This window comes from Musa acuminata, chromosome BXJ2-1 (genome assembly GCF_036884655.1).
Source record: "Musa acuminata AAA Group cultivar baxijiao chromosome BXJ2-1, Cavendish_Baxijiao_AAA, whole genome shotgun sequence".
Lineage (NCBI taxonomy): Eukaryota > Viridiplantae > Streptophyta > Magnoliopsida > Zingiberales > Musaceae > Musa > Musa acuminata.
Genome location: NC_088338.1, coordinates 16,053,097 through 16,076,705, shown reverse-complemented (window position 1 = coordinate 16,076,705; position 23,609 = coordinate 16,053,097). Strand labels below are relative to the sequence as shown.

The following is a 23,609-nucleotide window of genomic DNA, read 5'->3' as shown; positions in this document are numbered from 1 at the left end:
ATAGTCTCATTTTAGTAGGGTTGGTGGTCGCTTTAGGCTTGTAAATAAAGGTTGTGTCATGTGGACACTTGTGAGAGATTTTCAGTCTGTAATGGACCATTTTAATCCTTTGTTGTGCAATTGTTCAGAGCTTGTAAAGTCTGTTTGTAATTTGCATTGTCCATGAAGTGTTTCCTGGAATGTTTACTTGTGGATACCGAATAAGACGTTTTCTCTAACCCGTTCTCTCTTTTGTGGGTCCTAAGGGACCGTGGGAGGCTTCGGGGAGGTTGACCTTTGCAGACGGGCACGCAAGGGTACCGCACGACTTAGGCAAAACCAGCTAAGTCCGTGACACATCGCCGCTCTGACCTTGCCCTCATCTCTACCTCGGAATGCCCATGCAGATGCCCTAGCATGATCAAGATTGAATTAAGCCGTGCTGACTCCCAAGCTACGACATAAAGGATCACAACAGTATGAACCTTTACTAACTTAAGCATTAGAAAACCTTTGTTGGATATGTTATGATGTAATTTTTTGAAATAATCTTGAACTGAATCTCCAAACCTTCAGCATCTTAACATGAGATGAAGTCGGAAGCAGATCTCGGTGCTACGAATCTCATCCATACGTCGAAAATCTAAATATATATTTCTAGATGATTATGAAGATAAATTTATCATACCATAGAAATGAGTATACTAGCAGAATATTATATTATATGGTGAAAGATGGATTCTGATACCTGTGGAAATCCAAGTGACTTGTAAATGGACTGTTGCATGAGGCAGTCTTTAATATGGAGTCTCAGAAGAATCAATATATATAGTCGCATACATAAAAGCAAAAGAAACTTTTCTTTGATTTAAACCCAATCACGAGAGAATACAGTATGCTTATGGTAGAATAGCTTCAATAAAAACTGGGAAATGATGGTGGAATACAGCAGATGTTTCCAATAGCAGTATCTTTAGCCGATTCAGAGAATATGCATGACAAGTCTATATGACTTCAACTCAGCCTCATCTTTAGAATGCTAGATGAGCCTCGCTAACTTCAGATTTTGATTGAACACATGTCAACGCCAACCAATGAAAACCTTAACTGCTTTTATGCAGCCTGAGTTATCTGAATCCACTGCTGTGGTTTAATTTACCTAATTTAGTATGATAAGCAAGGTGTATTCACATCAACCAAGATCTACAAATGTTCCTGGAAGCATTGAGATTAGAGGAATGGCTTGCATCCAGCAGTACATTTAAGAATGAAACTTAAGTCTGCTAGGAAAATAAAAGAAGCATTAGTCTTAGAAGAAGACCCAAAAAATGCATTTTCTCTGCCCATGCTTCTCATGTGTTAATTTTATTTACAGTACAATACAACAAAAGGCAGAGAGAAAAATTAATGTTCTGAAGACCAAATAATATGCATGCCAGAAATTATGATACTCTACATGGTATATGATAGAAAAAAGTCGATAACTTACTGCAAGAAATCCCTGATTGGTTCAAGGGATCCAATTCCACAAAATTAGACTTCAAATATATGTTCTTCCAAGTCAGGTTGCCTTCCCTCCAAGTATTTTGGTGCTCTCGATTAATGAAAGTGAGAGTTCAGCTTTCAGAGCTTGCCTTCCCACAAAATTGTATGGTGCTCTCGATTAATGAAAGTGAGAGTTCAGCTTTCAGAGGTTGCTGATTGTCTACCTTGTTCACAAAGTACTGTTCAATCCACGGAACTTATATTTGTCATGTACTCTCTCAGCATTTTCAGACCACCATGCTTCTGCTTGCTGCTCTCCAAATCTTCTCCTACTGCAAAGAAATGATCACCATCAGCATACAATTTCAGAGGTAACAACACATGTAACATATGATAAATTCCTACCATTAGGTCAATTTATATGAAGATGGTAAATGCGGATTACATCATCATTACCAATAACTTGCTCGATTACCTGAAACGGACTCTCTTTAGTTCTCTAGTTCCATCACGAAGGGCAATTAGAGTTATGTATACACCAGGTTCAAACTGTTCTATCCACTCAGCCTCTACTTGATTGCTGTCTGAATTGGGGCTGTCAAGATCTTCTGATCTGGTGATAGTTACTGGCATTTCTCCATTACCATTGTGTTCAACATTTGAAAGATCTTCCAAATAGTTGGAGCATGTAACTGCATGATTCCAAAAGTATGTGCTATTCTTAGTCGTTCCAGAAGTTCCTCTTGCTGCATGGTTTTGCTCTGATAATTCATCTTTAGATGATGAATGGAAACCTGGTGCATTGCTATCCAGACAATCACTTGTGCCATTGCTTGAAAGGTTTCCAAAACTTGAATCAGATTGCTGAATTGCATGTGAATCGGTAGAACCATTTGACAGATGCATCAATTTTATTGGATCAGTGTCATAGACTCCTTGAGGAAGCCTCTTTGCCATTTCTTTCAACTATCAACCAAAAAAAAAAAAGATTCTCATTTGGCATAATTTTCTTGCAAAAAGCAACAACCAAGAACCCAATTAATATTTTGGTGCATCAGAATGTGATCATTAGAAAATTAAAAAAATAATGTTACAGGGTCCAGTTTAGTCAAGTTCAATCTGGCATTATTATAAAGGCACAAAAACTGGGCACCAGAAATGGAAGTATGAGTAGCAGCTGCTAGCCTGCCACACCATTTATCTTGAAGAACCAGTGCTTTGAAATCTAGACATGCTAAAGCATGCTCACTAGTTTGTCTCAAGAAAAAATGTTTTAATTCCAAGCATAGAAAAATTCGAGTCTAAGACAAACATAGCACACAGCCACATGCACATTTAAAGAATAGACTGCAAGAAAATGTCTCAATGTTCCCGAGCATACATTTTGAAAGTCATTCAAGTCTTACCAGAAAATGAACATAACATCAAGAAAGACTACCTGTGCTGTCAGTGATTTTATAACTTCTTTCGCGGCTTTGGACTTCGCAGATTCCTCCATAGCAAGTGTTGTGGCTTCTTGAGCTTTCTTTTCAGATTTCTCCAGCTGAAATTCTAGACGCTCACAGCGTTGCCTTAGATTATCCACCTAGTCAATATGCATCATAATGCATAAGAAATTTTGCTGATAACTGATGTTTAACTAAGTTAAAGAGGGACAGAATACCTCAGAATGAAACCTAAGAAGTTCTTGATTCAGAATATCATTGGTTTTCTTCAGATTATCTGAGAAGCTTTTGGAGAAAGAAAGACCTGCCATTGTGGGAGTTGGCGTTGTAGAGCGTGGAGGACTAGGCTTTCTTGAAAAAGGTGAAACAGCTCTAGAACGATTTGTAGACTTAACTGCTGGCCTAGGAACTGCTTGATGCACATCTGTGCTAGCATTAAAAGCAATGCTTTTCAGCTGTAAAACTGAAGGAACTTGAGGAGATTGAGTCACGGACAAGGAGTTAGAATTCTTCCCTTCTATGGATACTTTACTATCGAAATTGTTGACCAGATCTAAATTACTAGATGGCAAAGCCTTGGATAAGCTTGTATCCAGTCTATCAAGCCTGTCTTTGCTCTCACCAGATATACGGGGCTTCATAATTTTCTTGCTAATAAATCCACCAGAGTCAAAACTATTAGTCAACTTTACATAGCATGTATCACATACACGATATGGTTTCCCAGGATTAGGAGACAATGCTGCTCTCAGAGCCTTTCTTGAACTGCACTGATGGCAATGTACAAGCCCACAATTGTAACAGTTGTGCTTTTTCCTAGTGAATCCGAATGCCTGTCTACAAGCTGAGCACTGGGACTGCTCTGTACCTGATACCCATTTATGCTGACATATGGCAGCAGTGAAGCTTGAGCCACAGGAGATATGTTTGACATGTCTGTCCTTCAGAGCTTCAACCATTTTAGGTGTTTTACGATCTTCAAGATCTCCATGGCCCAGTCTTCCATTTGCTCCTCTTCCCCATGTGTAAACTTCACCTCTGGCTGTCAAGACTGCAACATGATATGAACCAGAAGCAACCTCTACAACAGATTCACCAAGGAGCTTATCTTCTACCATGCATGGAAGCCTTCCGTCAGAATGGGGATTACCAAGCTGACCATATACTGTACTTCCCATGGTAAAAACATGTCCTGAAGTGGTTAGGCCAACTGTAAGACTATGACCACAAGCCAATTTGTGAAAATTGAAATCAATCAATGATGATACACAGGTAGGCTCAAGCTGGGGTTCTTTATCACCATGGCCAAGGCGATGCTTGTCTCCATCACCCCAAGTGAATAATTTTCCAGATGATGCACTGGATTGTGTCACGATAACTTCTACCACAGCTGCAGTATGCCACACCCCACATGAGACAGCCATTGTCTTCAATCCCGTAAGTGATTCTACTTCCCTGGGGTGTAAAAGGCTTTCTCGATTTCCATGGCCTAAGACACCAAATGTTCCATCGCCGAATGAGAATAACTGCCCTGTTGTAGTAATTAAAGCTGTATGCCATACACCACAAGAAACATAAGAAACTTGAAGACCTTCCAGTATTCCTGACACTCTTTTGGGCATCCAGTGACACACATCCGTACCATGACCAAGAAGACCAGCATTATAGGAGCCATCTCCCCAAGTATAGAGTTCACCAGACATGGTAACAGCGCAGGTATGGAACTCCCCACAAGCGACAAAATCAACATTAGAAGCTGATAATGATTCCACAAGGCGAGGGTTAACAGTATCAGCAGCAACTCCATGACCAAGGCGTCCGCCAGATTCTTCACCCCAAGTGAATAATTCTCCCTGTCTGGTAACAAGGGCAGCATGCCTCACTCCACAGGCCACATGATGAATGTCCAACACTAAATTGGACTCCAGGGATTTTGGTAGGAGGACATCTGTCCTTGCACTAGAAGGATTACTATTTCTATCAGCACTAACTCTGGCAGAAATATCAGAGATGACTTCACCCCAAACATAGACATCGCCGGAAGCATCAAAGTCCTCCGGTGCAGAACCATGACTGGATGTACTAGGAACACTAGAAGTGCTAATTCTAATTCCATCTGAAGAAGCTCCTTTAGTGTGCATATTTGACACATCTGATCTTTCAGAATATACTGGATATTCAAACGATTGGATTTTCTGCAAACCACACGAAGTTAGTCTGTCCTCAGAAGTATCTAAGGTGGGACCAATAGAATGATTGCTTATATTATCTGATGCAAATTCTCTGCCATCCTGAAAAACGAAATTTGCAAGCGACCGAAACCCATAAGAATGATGTTATATCTTTAGTTGAAAATATTCATTTGTTAAAAAACAAATAGTCAGATAGATCACCGAACTAAATTTCAGAATAAAATTAACAGAGGAGATGACATTGTCATCATCATATATTGGGAAAAGTTTTGCTCATGAAAGAACACACAAAATAATCCCAACATGCAGTGACTACAGGCTCTCATTTACAATCACGTAGAACCATGTCATAATGTTCCCATTATCAGCCACCCTACAAACTGGACATACAAATTCAAAAAAACCAAGAAATACTATATTTCAACCATGGCTATCGAAGAGGCGATAACTCGCTTCAGGCTGACAGCTTCCAGATATAAAACATGACAAATTCTTAATTGGATGGTTAATTCTAGGTGCTTTTAAAAAAAATGTTTTCTGAAATGTTGAAGTCAAAGATAAACTAGTTGTGTCATATATTACATATGTGAAAACTTAAAATTCCAAATGTATCATCCAGAAGCTTAGGTTCTAGATTTATGCGCCTATCAGATGAATACATGTGATAATGTAACAAGTCTGCACATGTACTGCCAAAACAAGCATGAATAAAATATATCTTTTGACAAGGAATATAAAATATTGAAATTTCATGTTTTACCATGGTAAACAAGCAATTTCAGACTTCTGCATGAACATATGTGCAAATATGACCTTCAATATTGAAATTAGAATAACAAGTATTCAGGCATAAAGGAACTACTTACTCTTGTACAGATTCATACTTCATGTGCTTCTAAACAAGCAAATTCCTTGTGTAAATCTGACACAGAAGCGATACTGTACACAATGAATTTATTAGCATTATTCTTTCAAGACTACTCCTTCATATAACATATAGGACAGATTATAGCCAAGCTTTATTAACAGATATTGTTCCATTTCTCTGGTGTTGTGAAACAAGGCATGATCCAGTGAGCATGGAGATGGCCCACAACCACCTCCAAGTTTGACTTTGCTAATGTGTTACATTTTGCTAAAATTTGTCATGAAAACTTCATGAAGAGGGAAATATCATCAAACTAGTAGCAGATAAACCAACAAAGAAAATATACAAGTTGGTCACTTTCATGTTATACGAGTCAAGGAAGTCAATTTCAATTGATTCGGATTGTATCGGCTGGTATTTACAGGTTCAAGCCCGAACCAAGAAGACCACCCCATTTTGGCGGCCCAATCTGATCTAATTAAAAATAAAATTAAAACTCCTTCAAGTAAGACTCATGAATGCGGAGCCCTTTTCTATCTCTCACAGAGCCAACCACTATGTTTACCTATGTGTGTTGTCTACCACCGTCTCCCCTTCTTCCTTTCTCTTTCTCCTCCTTTTCCTCCACCGTCTCGTCTTCGTCCTTCCTCTCCCCATCCTTCCTCCTTTTCCTCCACTGCCTTCTATTCTTCCTCCTTCCTCCTTCCTCCTTCCTCCTTCCTCCTCCTATTCTTCCTTCCTCTTCTTCTTTTTTCTCTTTAGTACATATCGTTGTACAATATTGGTATATAGGTATCAGTTGGTATGTATCACTCCAGGCAGGGACCAATATAGTAACTCGGTATGAAATTGCAATCCTTGAAACCAGTATAAGGCAATTACATGAAATGCCAACTTAACTTAATTAAAGAAACACTAAGTTTATGCTTAGATAATTCTAACAAAAAAATAGGTATCATATTAATCTATATAGACAAAATTCTAAATGGTTGTGTGATGTTACAAGATAATAGCATGTTCACTAAAAGACTATTTGCTAACCATAAAAGTACCCATGAGAAAACACCAGAAAAATGATCTAATAGCATAAAAGATTTACATCATTATAGAGGCCATTACTCCATCCATCTATTTTTGGTCGTCCATATTGTCCTGCAGAAATTAATGTCTTTAATCCAGAAAACCAAACTTCCACTTCAACCTTATCCTTGCAAATCTGTACACAAGAATCAGATTCAGCACAAACAGATCATGACAAGATAAGAACACACAAATATTAGAAGAAACTTCGGATGTGCTTACTAGATCAAGAGACCTTTTGCCATCATTATAAATAAGTGAAAAAGACAGATAATCTTTATCTGGGCGTGGATATCGCTGAAAAACAGACTGTAGGTAGAAGATATATAGTCAATTTAGAGTAAAGTGGTTGCATATTGAATTGCAAACAAAACAACAAAGCTTGGAATTTTGTCATAGCAGCATAAATTAAACCCTTCACATTAAAAAGAGAATAAACATGAAGATGATCTCACAGTTCTTTGTCCTGAAATAATCCTTGAAACAGAGGCCAACTTCAATGTTCTCTCACCACTAGTAGAAAACCAAATTAATGTTGATTCATCCTGTGACATCAATTGAAAATTAAGTCTAATATTCAGAGACATCATAAACTCATATGTTCACTTGTAAGTTTAATAATGACAATTTGCAAATTAGCATGCATTTCAATATTCAAATAATGAAATGTTATATGACCAGCATATTATATTCATGAGGATATCTTCCAGCCATCATACAATAAAATTTTAAGCTGATTAATCAGAAAAAAAAATGCTTGTAACAAACTCACATTGGATAGTCTGAAGAGATAGAACTTTGGCTTTCCTTTACGACCATATTTAAGTAATTGTGTGCCCTTTTTTAAAGCAACCAGTATCTACAAAGCAGAAAAAGAAAGTAGTTAAAACAACGAGCAGTAACATGTCATATCTGAAATTTTCAGTAACATAAACAAAATGAAATAATATTTCATTATTTGTTTAGTTGAGACTGAGATGCATATAAGATAGGAAGAAATGTGTTATCTAATAACTTTATTTTTCTAAAAGAAACTAAAACAAACTATTGGATATCAGATCAAGATTAATATTATGAGAAACTTACATTGGCCTGTCAGATATCACCAGCATATGACACAAATGAAGTAGCACTTAAATTACGTCCCCCAAACAGATATAACCAGGATATGAGACAGATGAACTCAAAATTAATAATGATATACACTCACTTCATAAATTATTTTGAGAAGGCTGACCTATGCATAAATATATATGTATAAGTATTATGTAATGAGAATATATTTTGAAGTATTAAAAGGGAAAAAACCAACAACTTTACAAAGATATAATAGAAATATGAACTGAAAAGCTACAATGGAGTCATTCATAATCATTACTACCTTATCCCATTATCTTCCAAACAATTTGCATAGGCCAAAAGTATATTTTCTTTTTTTTTGCTTTGCAAAGAAGTCTCTTTTTTCTTTTTTAATTGTCTTCTGTTGCTATTATATTATATTAAAGTTACTTTTTCTTTATGCATAAATAATATATATTATAGTTTATCTGTTCAACTTCTTTTCATGCATTTGCCACTAAGGTACAGTTCACCGTTCATGTTCTTACTCCTTTACTTATTTCTTCATATTATTTCCACTTTATGCATAAAGAAAGTCATCTCAAAGTTTATATATTAGGCTTCCATTTCATGTGTTTGCCATTAAGGTACAAAACTTTCTTTATGTTCTTACTCTTAAATTGCAAGGTATATCCACTTTGCATTCATTTCTGAATGTTATGACATGGTCTTTCTCCTGGTAAAATTAAGTTAGACCAGATAACCATTTCTTTAGTGCAAAACATTGAAACAAACTGTAAAAAATGACACTTAGTTTTCTTACAATCTTTCTTCATGTCTTTTTTTATTTAAATCACTTGAACTAAATATATTTTCATGCTATCCAAATGAATTAGTTTGCTTTAGTTCTTTCTTGTCATAAAATTAATCATGTGATATTACCAAATGACTTAAACCTAGTAGGAAACTTAACTAACACATGAAATCAAGAATGGTATTTACTGGACACCAAAAGAGAGTCCCACTAACAAAGGAACATATTGTCAATTTTCCTCTAAACCCAACACCAAACTATTGTCTTGCTACCTATACCCCTTAGATCAATATTTTTCACTAATTAACATTAAATTGACAAACTTTAACAATTAAAACAACAATACTGGTCACAAGTTTCTTAATATGGTATAAATATGACATAGTGGATGGGTAAGACATACATTTTGTGGTTTTTTTGGCCTCGAATGGATATTTATTCTGTAATACCAACTTGAGAAATTTCAATCATCATTTCTATTTTTACAATCTCCATTATCAAAATGTGTAATAGCCTTAATATCAAAGAAAAAAAGTTAAAGTAAGGTCTACAATGACTTCATGACAAACACATGTTTTAAATTTTTTCCATGTATTTAAAAAATTAATTAAATTAATTTTCAAATTTTTGTGAGGTAATGTTGTATATGTATAAAAGTTAAAATATTTAACATCAAAGTTGCTTGCTTGCCAAGTCCAAGAGGAAACCAAACCTCTCGAGTATAGGCCCTCTTCTCTTACATCCATGTCATTCTTCTCTCCTCTTGAAGCCCCAGATTTTTCAATCAATGAATGCATCTGGGGTTCCCCTTCATTGCCCTATAGTAGGCAACCTTCAGAGTCTCTCTAGTTCTTCTCAACTCTAATCTTAGACATGCCATATTGTCACGTACAAACTTCTAAACAGGATATTTGATATAATACTTATGTATGTCCGTGTCTTTTGGTATGTTCATGCTTTGCACAGTATGTAAAGGGACGGTCGAAGGCTTAATAGTCCCATTTTAGTTAGGTTTGGTGGCCGCTTTAGGCTTGTAAATAAAGGTTGTGTCATCTGGACATTTGTGAGAGATTTTCGATCTGTAGTGGACCATTTTGACCCTTTGTTGTGCAACTGTTCAGAGCTTGTAAAGTGTGTTTTTAATTTGCATTGTCTATGAAGTGTTTCCTGGATTGTTTGCTTGTGGATCCCGAGTGAGGCACTTTCTCTAACTCGTTTTCTCTTTTGTAGGTCCTAAGGGACCATGACAGGCTTCGGGGAGGCTGACCTTTGCGGAAGAACACGCAAGGGTACCGCACGACTTAGGCAAAACCAGCTAAGTCTGTGACAATATGTTCCCTTCACAAAAGCCTGTTCTCTTCTCCAATTTAATGTATTGTCATTGGTCCATTGTATCATGAACTGATCGAACTCCTTTATACTTATTTATCATAGCATTTGTAGAAACATGAGAAATTTATCTCCAAAAACACCTTATTTATATTTTATAGTTTAGATTTATATTATCTTCACTATTTTCAAAATTGTTTGCTGATATTCTTTACATTCTATATGCTAACTGAAATACAAGGAAAATCCATATTTTTGCTACAGCATATATGGCTGAGCCCCAGATTTTTGAAAATATATTTTTCTATATCATTCGAGGCAAGATATTAGCCATATAAGATTTCTTTTGGTATCTAACTTTACCGTCTTGATTTTTTCCAATTCATGAAACAAGTATATTATATAGGCTATGTTGTCTTATTCTCATCTACATTCATGTCTACCAAATAAAAGTGGATATAAAAATTTAGTGTGTCTAATGTATTCCCACATCAAAATTTCATGTTATGGATGTTATGTCTTGCTCCATAGAAAGACATGCATTATTAGCTCCCTTTTTAAGTTGTGAATCACATATGTCATCTGCATATCCTTGTTATGGCCTATTGCACTGTTTGAGAAAGTGGTCTACTTGGCTTTTCAAATTATTGATCAAATGTATTTAAGGAAAAGGCCAATTCAGCTATATTAGTAGCTAAGTCTAGTTGATAAGCAGTGGTTCTGACATGTTAATTTTAAAATTTTAGAAGGAAAGAAACCACTTTGTATATATGCTAAGCTACTGATAAAATGTGCATGAGAAAGTCGGCGCTAATTCACCACATCAGTAACCAAGGGCGGGTGATAGGCAATGGTCCTAATATGCCCATGTAAGCATAAAAACTATAATTATACTATTGTTATGTGAAAAAATTTAATGCCAAAATCGAAATCAAATAACGATAGATCAAGATCAAGATTACGTACATTTCGATGTCATTCATAAAACATTTATCTGATCTGCAAATGCATTGTCATTGGATTCAAAAGTTACAGTGATGTTAATATGCAAGGAGAACTACACTCACATTCTCCTCTCTTTCTATCCTTCACAGGACTATTATAAGCAATGGAATAGGGACTAAGGGAGATTAAGAATAGATTTGCAATCTCAATATCTGGTGTTTCGTCCCTAAGAGGTCTTGTCCTTTTATAGGTGAGAGCAAAGGGTCTAATATGATAATTAGGAGAGTCCCTCTTGTTAGTTTGGCAAGTCCCATAGTCCCACATCGGGAAAATCAGGCTTGTTATCTCCTATTGGAACTATAAATAACGGCCTGGGCTTTGAAGTCAGATACACCATAAGTAGCACCACAAGAAAAACCTAAGTGTTTGCTTTGGATTTAAGTCCACACTCAGTTAAATAGTTTGGGCTTATACTTTGGGTTTTTTCTTGTTTAGTATTTTCGGGTGTTTTATGGCCTAGGAACATCTTCCTAAGGCATTTGTAATAGTCCCTCTTTTATAGTAGTGATTTGCTCCTCTTTCGTCCGTGGATGTAGGTCAAGGTTAATTGACCGAACCACGTAAATCTGGTGTTCTTGTCGCTTTTATCTTTTCGCTTTATTATCTTTGTTGGGTTGCCAAAATTACCCTTTGATAAATTTCTTGGGGCTAGCTCTAACAAACTGGTATCAGAGCTTGGTTTCGGGATCTTTTGGCAACGATGACAATAACAAAGATCATTGTCGAGAAATTCGACAGAAATATCAACTTCGGCATCTGGCAACTCAAGATGGAGGCTATTCTGGTTCAAAACGGAGTTGATTTGGCACTACAGGGAGCTAAGAACATTCCAGATGGTACGTCAAAGGAAGATCTTGCGGGTATGGATAAGAAGGCCCGATCCAGCATTATTCTAAATCTCTCTGACGAGGTTTTACGGGAGGTAGCTATGGAGATTACGGCTAAGAGCATGTGGGACAAGCTTAAAGCCTTGTATATGAAGAGGACAGTAGAGAATCGTCTTTACTTAAAGCAGAATTTGTATATGCTTCGGATGACTGAAGGTACATCTATACTCTCACATTTTGATAAATTTGATTCCTTGGTTATGGATTTGGAGAATATAGATGCAAAAATTGATGATGAGGATAAGGCCCTGTTACTTTTGTGTTCTCTTCCCCAATCTTTTAAGCATTTCCATGATACTATGATTTATGGAAAAGAAACAATTTCATATCAAGAAATTAAATCTGCACTAAAATCTAAGGAGCAGATAGACAAAGATATCACTGGGGAAAGTAGAGAGAATCAGGCTGAAGGTCTGGTTGTTAGGGGGAGAATAGATAAAAGAGAATTTGACAATAGTAGATCTAAATCTAGATCTAAATCCAGATATAGAAATTTAGAATGCAGATATTGTCATAAAATGGGACACATTAAGGCTGATTGCTTTAAATTGAAAAATAAATTAAAGCAAAAGAAAAAAATTGTTGAGAAATCTACTGAGTCCGTTGAAGCTAGTGTAGCAGTTGATGAGAATGATGGAAATATTTTCTTTGCTACTGATGACATGACGAGGTCTAAAAATGAATGGATTTTAGATTCGGGTTGTTCTTATCACATGTGTCCTAATAGAGATTTATTTTCCATATATGAATCTTGTAATGGTGGAATTATTTTGATGGGCAATAATGCAGCATATGATGTTGTTGGTAGAGGAACAATTCGAATTAAAATGCATGATGGTATTGTGAGGACGCTCACTAATGTTAGACATGTTCCTGATTTAAAAAAGAATCTCATCTCTTTAGGCACCCTAGAGGCCCTTGGGTGTAAATACACAACTGAAGGTGGAGTTATGAAAATTTCTAGAAATGCCCTTGTTGTTATGAAAGCTTGTAGGTCTGGTAGCTTATATATTTTGCAGGGAACTACTGTCACAGGCTCAGTTGCAGTCTCATCATCATCATTGTCTGATTCGGACGTCACCAAATTATGGCATATGCGTTTGGGTCATATGAGCGAAAAAAGTTTAAGCATATTGAGCAAAAGGGGTCTACCTTATGGATAGAGTACTGGGCCACTGGATTTTTGTGAACACTGCATTTTTGGAAAGCAGAAAAGAGTCAGCTTCAATTCTCCGGCAGTTCACAAAACGAAAGGTACTCTTGACTATATTAATTCAGACCTTTGGGGTCCAACTCATGTTCAGTCTAAGGGTGGTGCCAGGTATATGTTGACTTTCATTGACGATTATTCCAGGAAAGTTTGGGTTTATTTTCTGAAGCATAAAAATGATGTTTTTCTAACTTTTAAACAATGGAAGGCTTTGATTGAGAAACAAACAGGTAAACAGATTAAGCGGCTTCGAACAGATAATGACATGGAATTTTGTGAAGGTGACTTTAATGAATTTTGCAAAAATGAAGGAATCGTTCGGCATCGCACTATTAAGATGACGCCTCAGCAAAATGGTGTGGCCGAACGTATGAACAGAACACTCTTGGAGAGAGCAAGGTATATGATCTCAAAGGTAGGGTTGACAAAGGACTTTTGGGCAGAGGCGATTAATATGGCATGTTACGTTGTCAACCGCGCTCCTTCTGCAGCACTTAATTTTAAAACTCCGGAGGAAGTTTGGTCAGGTACTCCTGCTGATTACTCTGATTTAAAATTTTTTGGGTGTCCAGCATACAAGCATGTAAATGAAGGAAAATTAGAGCCTCGAGCGAAAAAGTGCATTTTCCTTGGGTATGCTTCTGGGGTGAAAGGATACAGATTATGGTGTTCTGATCCCAAATCCCCAAAATTTATAATCAGTAGAGATGTTACTTTTGATGAATTATCTATGTTATCTTCTAAAGAAGAATCTACTAGTATAAATGATAGTGCGCAGAAGCAGGTGGAGCTTGAGATTGGTAGTTCTAATTCTTTTAAGTCGAACTCTTCTACTCAAAGAATGCCAGTAGATGGTCCCGAGTCTACTAACGCAGATGATCCAGAGGAAGAGCAATATTCCATAGCCAAGGATAGACCACGGAGAGATATTCGACCAACACAAAGATATGCAAATTTGGTTGCATATGCTTTGTTTGTTGCAGAAGAAACAAGTGAAGTTGGTGAGCCTACTTCCTACTCAGATGCAGTTTCTTGTGATAATTCCGCTAAGTGGTTGATTGCGATGAATAAAGAAATTGAATCTCTTCATTGGAATAGAACTTGGGATCTTGTAAAGCCGCCTTCGGGTAAGAAAATTGTTGGATGCAAATGTGATATCATTGCTGAGGGAAAGGTCCTTATTCAGAAAATTCAAACGAAGGACAATCCAGCTGATATGCTTACGAAGCCTCTTCCGGTTTACAAGTTCAAGCAGTGCTTGGACTTGGTTGGTGTTCATTGTTGGTGATTGCCCGTTGGGGCTTTTATGAAGAAGGTGGAGCAAGTTTTGTTGGGACATGCCAAGGTGGAGATTTGTTAGTTTGGCAAGTCCCATAGTCCCACATCGAGAAAATCAGGCTTGTTATCTCATATTGGAACTATAAATAACGGCCTGGGCTTTGAAGTCAGATACACCACAAGTAGCACCACAAGAAAAACCTAAGTGTTTGCTTTGGGTTTAAGTCCACACTCAGTTAAATAGTTTGGGCTTATACTTTGGGTTTTTTCTTGTTTAGTATTTTTGGGTGTTTTATGGCCTAGGAACATCTTCCTAAGGCATTTGTAATAGTCCCTCTTTTATAGTAGTGATTTGCTCCTCTTTCGTCCGTGGATGTAGGTCAAGGTTAATTGACCGAACCACGTAAATCTGGTATTCTTGTCGCTTTTATCTTTTCGCTTTATTGTCTTTGTTGGGTTGCTAAAATTACCCTTTGGTAAATTTCTTGGGGCTAGCTCTAACACCTCTCATCAAGGTTATCTCCTAAGGAATGCTACCATGATTGAACTCCATTTTAATTAGTCGATAATTGTAATCAAAATCCAATAAGATATATAATATATCTTATCTAATTAGATAAGGCCACATAATATAACATCCTCCCACTTGCCCCATTAATTGGTAAGATATAAAAAAAATTCAAAATTAAAATAAATAAAATAAAATTTTATTTAAAAATAATTTTATCTAATTGAATTCTGAAAATTTTGAAAAGTATTTTATACATGGCCATGAATTTTAAGACAAGCCAATAAGTACAATAATACTATATTAAAATTCAACTACCAATGCGAGTCATAGCGATTATATGTCATTAATGCCATACTCCCTTCTATGTACCACAACATTATTAGTCTCTCCTAATGTAGTACATAATGACCCCTATAATTTATCTTGTCAAGACAATCCTGTTATCACATTCAAGGTTTACCATACCGAGGTGTATCGCTTGGTACAGGCAGTACGTATCGATCCAACAAGGGACCGATATGCGAACCGTCCTATACGGGGCAATACACATTACATGACCCCATATCGTGTGATACAAGGTCTGTACCAATTGGTAATAGATGAAATCCGATCGTTACCGACCTGTACTAGTTGGTAATGGTCAGATTTTGACCATTACCAATCAAGGGTTGAGATTGGCCTATTTCAAATAGTCTATTTAATCGTTTGAACTAGAGGAAAGGGTTCCCCCCCTCTTTCAACTCATGTCACTCCAACTCTTCAATTCCCTTAAACTCTTTCTTACTCATATCTCTCTCTCATTCTCACATTTTCACTCTCTTAAACTTAACAAAATTGTTATTTATGAATTTAATCAAATTTAAGAGGATTAAGAAGAATAACACTCTAATAAAGAGGAATTAGAGACACCCAATCGTCACAGTCATCCGCCAGCATACAAAGGTAAAGACAAAGGAGAAGGCAGTAGCATCAGTCACACTATTGGAAAAAATCAAGTCAGGTGACGAGACACCTTCTTGATCACATTCAATAACTTGCTTGATCCGAAGACATAGCAGCAATGTAGACAATAGTGCCTCGATCGATGATGGCGGCGACGCCAAGGAGTCTATAGTCCCGTCTACACAATTTGAGGGTGGTGCATGGACCAAGGAGTAGTATTTTATACATGCCACCTAATATTCAAATCATAGTGTTCGACGAGATACTAGTCAAGTTTATACATGAAAGGGAAAGAGGAAAGCAGGGAATGATTTTGAGCAGATGCGATAGAGCCTATGACGTAGACACATAGCGAAGCTCATCATATTCATAGTTGTTGTATTATGGAGATTCTTACGAGCAATAATAGTACAGTAATGATCATCTTCTCTTAGCAATAGTACGATGATCGATCTTATTATACGGAGCAGTAGATCAATGGCGAAAGTAGAAGTTCTGATATTTTCTATGCTCTACACCAATATATGTTATAATCGTCCTTGCCTCAAGAGTCACCTTAAACGATCAAACTACAACCATCACCACATTGATGCACCAACGACATACAGTATATTAGCATACTATGTCGTGGGATCAATTTCAGGATTGGGTCCTACAAATTTATCAAATTGATATATAGATACATATGATTGAAGATCCCAATCCACCGCCCATGGAGTCTCATTGTTCTTTTTGGTGGTAGAACCAAGTATATCCATCAATTGATTACTTGATTCATTTGAATCTTAAAGTTTAAATTATTTAAAAAATAACCTAGCAATTCAAATCATTTCTTTATAGATAATTCAATATTAATAGAAGGATGGTCCGGAACATACCAAGGCTACTCCTCAAAGCCCAAAAAATATATGTCACTACTCTTTCTTAATTTAGATTATTTTTGCTAAAATTATACTAAATTTATATTTATTTCTAACTTAAAAACCTTAATCTAATTTTTTTTTTTTAGAAATTTTTGAAGCTATTTTCGATTATTTTTTTGTGCCATCAGTATGCCCCGCTATTCCAACATATAATACGTCGATATGCCTCGGTGCGTACCGTACCGACGATTGGTCGACACACTGGTATAGACTCATAAGACGAACCTTGATCATATTCAATTATAATATGCATAAACATAAATATAAATAAGATAGCAAAAATAAATAATTTTAATTAAACATAAAATATAAATAATTTTATGGTTTACTCACAAACCCCATTCTAAGGACATATTCTTTAAATACTTTAGATCGTAAAGCTTTAGTAAATAGATCAGCGGTCATCAAGGTAGTGCTTAGGTTTACAATTGATACTTGTTTTTGAACTCTTTCTCGAACCACCAAGAGTTTTATCTCGATATGCTTAGAAGCACTAGAGTACTTGCTATTCTTAACGGCCTAACAATTGAATCGATCACATCAATTGTAAACAATTGAATTATCACAAACTGTTATCGTATTATCATAAAATATCCTCAACGGCCTAACAATTGAATCAATCACATTAAATCGTGATATGAAATTATATAACCATAAAACTTGATTTGTGGTCTCAAAGTATGCCACAAATTCAACTTCCATTGTTGATGAATGAATAAGTTGTTGCTTTGTACTTTTCTAAAAACTTGCCTTTCAGCTAATATGAATATAAATTCTAAAGTGGACTTCCTACCATCGAAGGAATTTGTAAAATCAACATCTGAATATCTCATTACTTCAAGCTGATCTGATCTCCTGTATGTAAGCATATAATCTTTCATCCCCCTGTGGATATCTCATCACTATCTTTGCAGCTTTCCAATATTTCATTCCTAGGTTGCTCTGGTATTTATCTAGTATTCTAACTACAAAACTGATATCAGATCTCATACAGATTTGAGCATATAATAGACTTCCAACTACGCATGCATAAGGAATATCTTTCATTTGATTCCTTTTTAAGTCATTCTTAAGACACTGCTTTGACTAAATCTTTCACCTTTTGTTAATAGATGTATCATTAGTTGAACAAAGTTGTATACTAAATCTCTTCAAGACTCGGTCTATATATCATTTCTAAGATAGTCCTAGCAATCCTTGAGATCTATTTCTAAATATCTTAATGCCAATAACATAAGCTACCTCATTCATATCAGCCATCTTAAAATTTTTGGTAAGAAACATCTTGGTTTCGTGCAGTAAACCAAGATCACTACTAGCAAACAAAATATCATTCATATATAAGATCAATATAATAAACTTGCTCTCACTAACTTTCAAATATATACACTGATCAACAGCATTTTTCTTAAATTCAAAAGAAGTAATAGTATCATGAAACTTTATATATTATTGTGTGGAAGCTTATTTAAGGTCATAAATAGATTTCCTAAATTTACAAGCCCAACTTTCCTTTCCCTCTTCTACAAATCCTTCAAATTATTCTATGTAGATTCCCTCATTCGGATCCTTATTCAGAAATGTTATTTTTACATCCATCTAATATAACATAAGTTCATAATGAGCTATTAATATCATAACAATCCTAAGCAAGTCCTTTTTATAAACTAAAGAAAAAGTCTCATTATAGTCGATACCTTCTTTCTGAGAAAAACCTTTAGCCATAAGTCTAGCTTTATATAGTCCAATATTGCCTCTTGAGTTATGTTTTGTCTTAAAGACCCATTTGCAACCGACACTTTTATAGTTATTCGAAATTTTAACGAGTTCTCAAACATCATTCTGATCCATTGATTTTAACTTTACTTTCATCACATCATACCACTTTTTTAAATCGTTGCTTTTCATGACTTGTGAAAACGATAAGGGGTCTCTTTTGATTCCTATGTCACAATCGTATTTTTGTAGAAATATTACATAATCATCATAAATGGCAAGTCTTCTTTTCTTTTGAGATCCTATTAAAATTATCAGTTGTGATTGTTTAATATGATCATTAGCGATAACATCAACATCATATGGGAGTTCATCATTGTTATTTTGTTGTTCACCATAATCAATCCGTTTAGTGATTTGAGGAACAATAATCTCTCGAATAGAAAATGATAAAAGAGTATCAACTGGTATCTCCTTTATATCAAAATTAATCTTTTGAGATTTTTCACAACTACTGATTTCGTCATTTTTTAGTAATCTTGTATTACCATATTTTACTATGTTTGTACTATGATTAGAACAATAAAATTTTTATCCCTTGGATTTTCTATATAACCAATAAAATACCCAGAACTATAATTCTTGAATCCAATTTCTTTTTATGTCAATTGAAGACACTTATCTCTGAAAGACAATCTCAAATATATAAATATCTCAAATTGGGTTTCCTACCGGTCCATAACGCAAATAGAGTTAATAGAACCGACTTACTAGGAACCATGTTCAAGATATACATAGTTATCCTAAGAGCTTCACCATATATTGACTTAAGTACAAAGGAATAACTCATCATGCTCATAATCATGTCAATAAAAGTATGATTTCGCCTCTAAGCAATGTTATTTTATAGTGGCACACCTGATAAGGCATATTGAGTACAAATACCTCGTTTTTTTAGGAATCTAGTAAAAGGACCAAGATTTTGATCGAACTAGTAAAAGGATCAGAATTATGATCGGACTCATCATATTTACCATAAAATTCACCACCCTTGTCAAATTTGATAATTTTGATTTTTCTATCTAATTGTCTCTCGACTTCATTTATGCATACCTCAAGAGTGTCAATAGCTTAAGAATTTTTATATATTAGATATGTCATATGAGAAAAATATAAAAGAAAACCATAATTTATTTTTTTTTCTTTTTTAAATTCCGTATGGAACTATGAATTAAACCAATCGACCCAAAATTAGGCTAAATATTAGCCTAATTAAGTATATCAAAATTAAAGTTGATCAAAGTTAAAAATTGATCAAAAATTGACTTTCTCTATATTCGATCAAAACGTGATTGATCGAATCTAAACATAGTCAAATAGTCAAAATACAATCAGGATCAAATCCAATCAAAACATTTGATTAAAATAAATTAAATTAGTCAATTTTATAATTGAGGACACAAATAATAAATATTTAATTTCTGAAAGGTAAAATTATAATTTGATTGGGATATATAATGGAAATATATGATTTCTAAAAGGCAAAATTATCAAGGGGACATAGATTGGAATTAAAAGGATTCATAATGGCAAAACTATAATTTTAATGGGTGAAATCCTATGTTTTTTCTTTCTTTTCTTTTCTTTTCTTCTCAGCCGCTGCCTTATAAGGCATACAGCCGTCGTAGTGTGTGACTGTCCATTGCTTGTGCGTCGCCTACGACCGTCGTAATGTGCAACGAGCCTCACACGGCTAACTTGCGATCCCACCAATGGTCACGCCATCGCGCCCACGCGTGACTATGCTCACTACGTGTGGGTTCCTCACCGACAAAACACCTCCGTGGCCATACGCCGCTGACCATCGTCTGTTGGATTGCAACGACCGACCCCACTAGTCACCACGGTTGTTCTTGTCCACCGCACAACCGCTAGGAACTGTGGCCTTTGGCATCAAATTGACACTGGCTGTAGCAAGTAAATGTCATCGCAGTGGCAAGTAAATGTCATCGCAATGGCATTGTTGTTGTCACTAATCGAAGGCAGCGTTGTTGCCACCACAGCCGTCATAGGCAACGGCACTACTACAACCGCCGGTTAAAGGCAACGTTGTAACCATCACACAACTACAATCGTCGCAAGCAGTGGCATTGCTACATGTGCAGTTGCTTGCGACCAAGGCAGGCCGACCGTCGTAAGGCTACTGCACACAGGCAACCGTGTATGCGATCGCCGTCGATTTTGCACCCCACTACGCTTTCGCTACATATAGTAGCACTTGTATGCAACTGTTGATTGCGAGTGGACCAATGACCACCGAAGGCCGCCGCCCTCAACAATACTATCGCCAACAGCAAGATATCAACGGTAGTCCATCGATCCAACACGAGGAACCTCACATCGCCCGTAAGCAGGCAACAGGATGGACGAGATAAGAAAGCAGATCAACAACATAGACGGATTGTTCAAGCATCGTACAATCAAAACCGAACAACACCTTTTCACAAACGAATGGTGCTAATAAATAAATCTAAATATAAAACAGATTTGATATACTTTTACAATCTAAGGTATTTGATTTTAAAACATGGCTCTGATGTCAATTATAAGTATGAAAACTATAATTATACTACTGTTATGCGAAAAACTTTAATGTTAGAATCGAAATCAAATAATGATATATCAAGATTGAGATTATGTACATTTCAATTTCATTCGAAAAACCTTTATCTGATTTGCAAACGAACCATCGTTGGATCCAAAAGCTATAACAATGCTGATATGCAAGAAGAGCTAGACTCTTCTTCTGCTCTCTTCCTATCCTTTACAGGACCGCCATGGGCTATTTCACTAAGAGATATTGAGAACAGATATATAATCTTAATATCTAATGTTTCATCCCTAAGAGGTCATGTCCTTTTATAAGAGAGAGCAGAGGGCCTAGGATGGTAATCAGGAGAGTCCCTCTCATCAAGGTTATCTCCTAAGGAATCATATCATAATTGGATTTCCTTTTGTTTGATCGATAACAATGATCAGAATCCAATTACATCTATAATTTATCTTATCTAATTAGATAGGGCTACATAATTTAATAACCCATATTAAGATTTTATCAGAAGGTCACTGCTTTCTGATGTGAATTTATTGGTGATTATTTTTATTAGAAAGTAAAGGTCAATTTAACTATATTAGCACCCAGTCAAAGTTGGAAGGCAGTGGTCTTACCTTGCCGGTTCTCACGGGAAAGCCATTGCATTTTTCTGTCACACCTATAAAATTCATTTCAAATTTCTTTCATCATTCAACAATGAACCAACATACTTCCTATTCACTATTTTCACACATTCTTCCATGCTAACTGGTTCATGTCAATTCCAGCACTCTGCTCAACAACTGCCCTAATCTATGCTATACTACATCTTGACAAAATATACGTACATCTCCCTCCTCGGAACCTTTTCTGATGAAGAAAGACTGAAGCTATCTCTTTCTACCTATTCCTGTAATCAGAAATCCTCAGACACTCCCAATAACATCCCCAATTCTTCACTTACTGGAAAATAGCATGTATACAAGAAGAAGATCCATGGACATCGACAAAAAAATTCGTGAGTTCGTAAGAGAAACAAACACAACTATCTTCATAGCCTGTAATCTCTTCACTCCACCCACAAAATTCAACATGGGAAAGCAAACAAAAAAAAAACTACTTTGAGCTACAGAAACCATCGAACATGAAAAATAGATCCAATAATCTGATGAGAAGAAGAATCTGTGAGAAAGAACAAAGCCCGTTACCTTGTCGATGTCCCGGTCAGCGCTTCCAGTACCAATGAGATCTGCCATTCCATGTGAGTGCGGTCGCCGCGCCGCCGCTGAACCCGATCCTCCGGGACCTCCGGCCGTCATCCATGGCGGATTCCCCGCCGAACTCTCATCGATCTCCACGCGCAAAAAGAACGACTCTTCTCCAAACCCTAAGATTTACTTCTCCCGAAACGATATGAGATCGAGAGGAGAAGACGATTTCTCTCACACAAGGGACGGGCGGGTTTTAATTGGGAGCAAAAGATAGTGGTGTTTCGACCGCAGGGGCGGAGCGGGACGGTACGGACGCCGCGGTTGTGAGAGGAGGAAGGTGGTCAGGAGACTGCCACCGGGGGAATCGAAGAGAGGAGATAGAGGAAGGGCGAACAGAGGCGGAGAACGGGAGTCAAAGGCGACGACGCGCTGCGTGTAAGTAAAGGTATGGGAGGAGTAAGATGGTGTCGGGGTAGAGTCACCGAGGTGGCGGTAAGGAAACGGTGAATGGGACGGGAGCCGTTGAAGAAACAGAGGATGACGTGGCGTTAGGAACAGTAGGTGAGCGGACAGAGGCCTGCGTTGGAATTCTTTTAAGTGCTTTTTTCGTATATTTCTATATGGCCTCAAAATGTATTTATTCATATACATATACGTATGCAATAACACATGAATGAAACATAATTCTCGTCAATTAATGACACTGGTGGCTTGCCCATTGGCATGATCATCTTCATCTTCCTTAGGATTCAAAGTCTTTAATATGGTAAGGGCCCCAAAAATCAAGTTTCTGATGGAAAACATTGACTTCCTTTGAGAAACTTATCCCTTGGCAATAAAAGTTAGTCAGGTTGGCACAATTCTGGTCACCCTTATGCAATTAAATAGTCACATCAAAATACAAAGTTTGTCAGTTCACAAGCTATTTCTTGATAGCATATGCATGATCATTTACCATACTTATTTTACACGTACAATATTTAAAATAACAGAACCAAAAGACTTTGGCAGTTAAATTGTCCAACAACTCAGGTGATTATCAACAATAATGGAATTAACACCTACACAACCCGACAATTTGT

General features: G+C 36.4%; 1 protein-coding gene across 3 annotated transcripts; it reads right to left on the bottom strand.

Annotated features, from left to right (window-relative positions):
• Positions 1-1,179: 1,179 nt before the first annotated feature.
• Positions 1,180-22,986, bottom strand: LOC135599012 (PH, RCC1 and FYVE domains-containing protein 1-like). 3 transcript variants are annotated; one of them, XM_065093635.1, is made up of 9 exons: positions 22,525-22,986; positions 7,822-7,908; positions 7,505-7,594; positions 7,272-7,358; positions 7,069-7,185; positions 3,128-5,200; positions 2,903-3,049; positions 1,940-2,430; positions 1,180-1,796 (listed from the first exon to the last, which is right to left on the bottom strand). In XM_065093635.1, the coding sequence occupies exons 1-9, from the start codon at positions 22,633-22,635 to the stop codon at positions 1,694-1,696; spliced, it is 3,306 nt and encodes a 1,101-aa protein (XP_064949707.1). In that variant the 5' UTR covers positions 22,636-22,986; the 3' UTR covers positions 1,180-1,693. The 3 variants fall into 3 exon arrangements, with proteins under 3 accessions (XP_064949707.1, XP_064949709.1, XP_064949710.1); XM_065093637.1 differs by having other exon boundaries at positions 3,128-5,104; XM_065093638.1 differs by lacking the exons at positions 7,272-7,358; positions 7,505-7,594; positions 7,822-7,908; positions 22,525-22,986 and adding an exon at positions 5,968-6,040.
• Between the last annotated feature and the right edge of the window lie 623 nt (positions 22,987-23,609).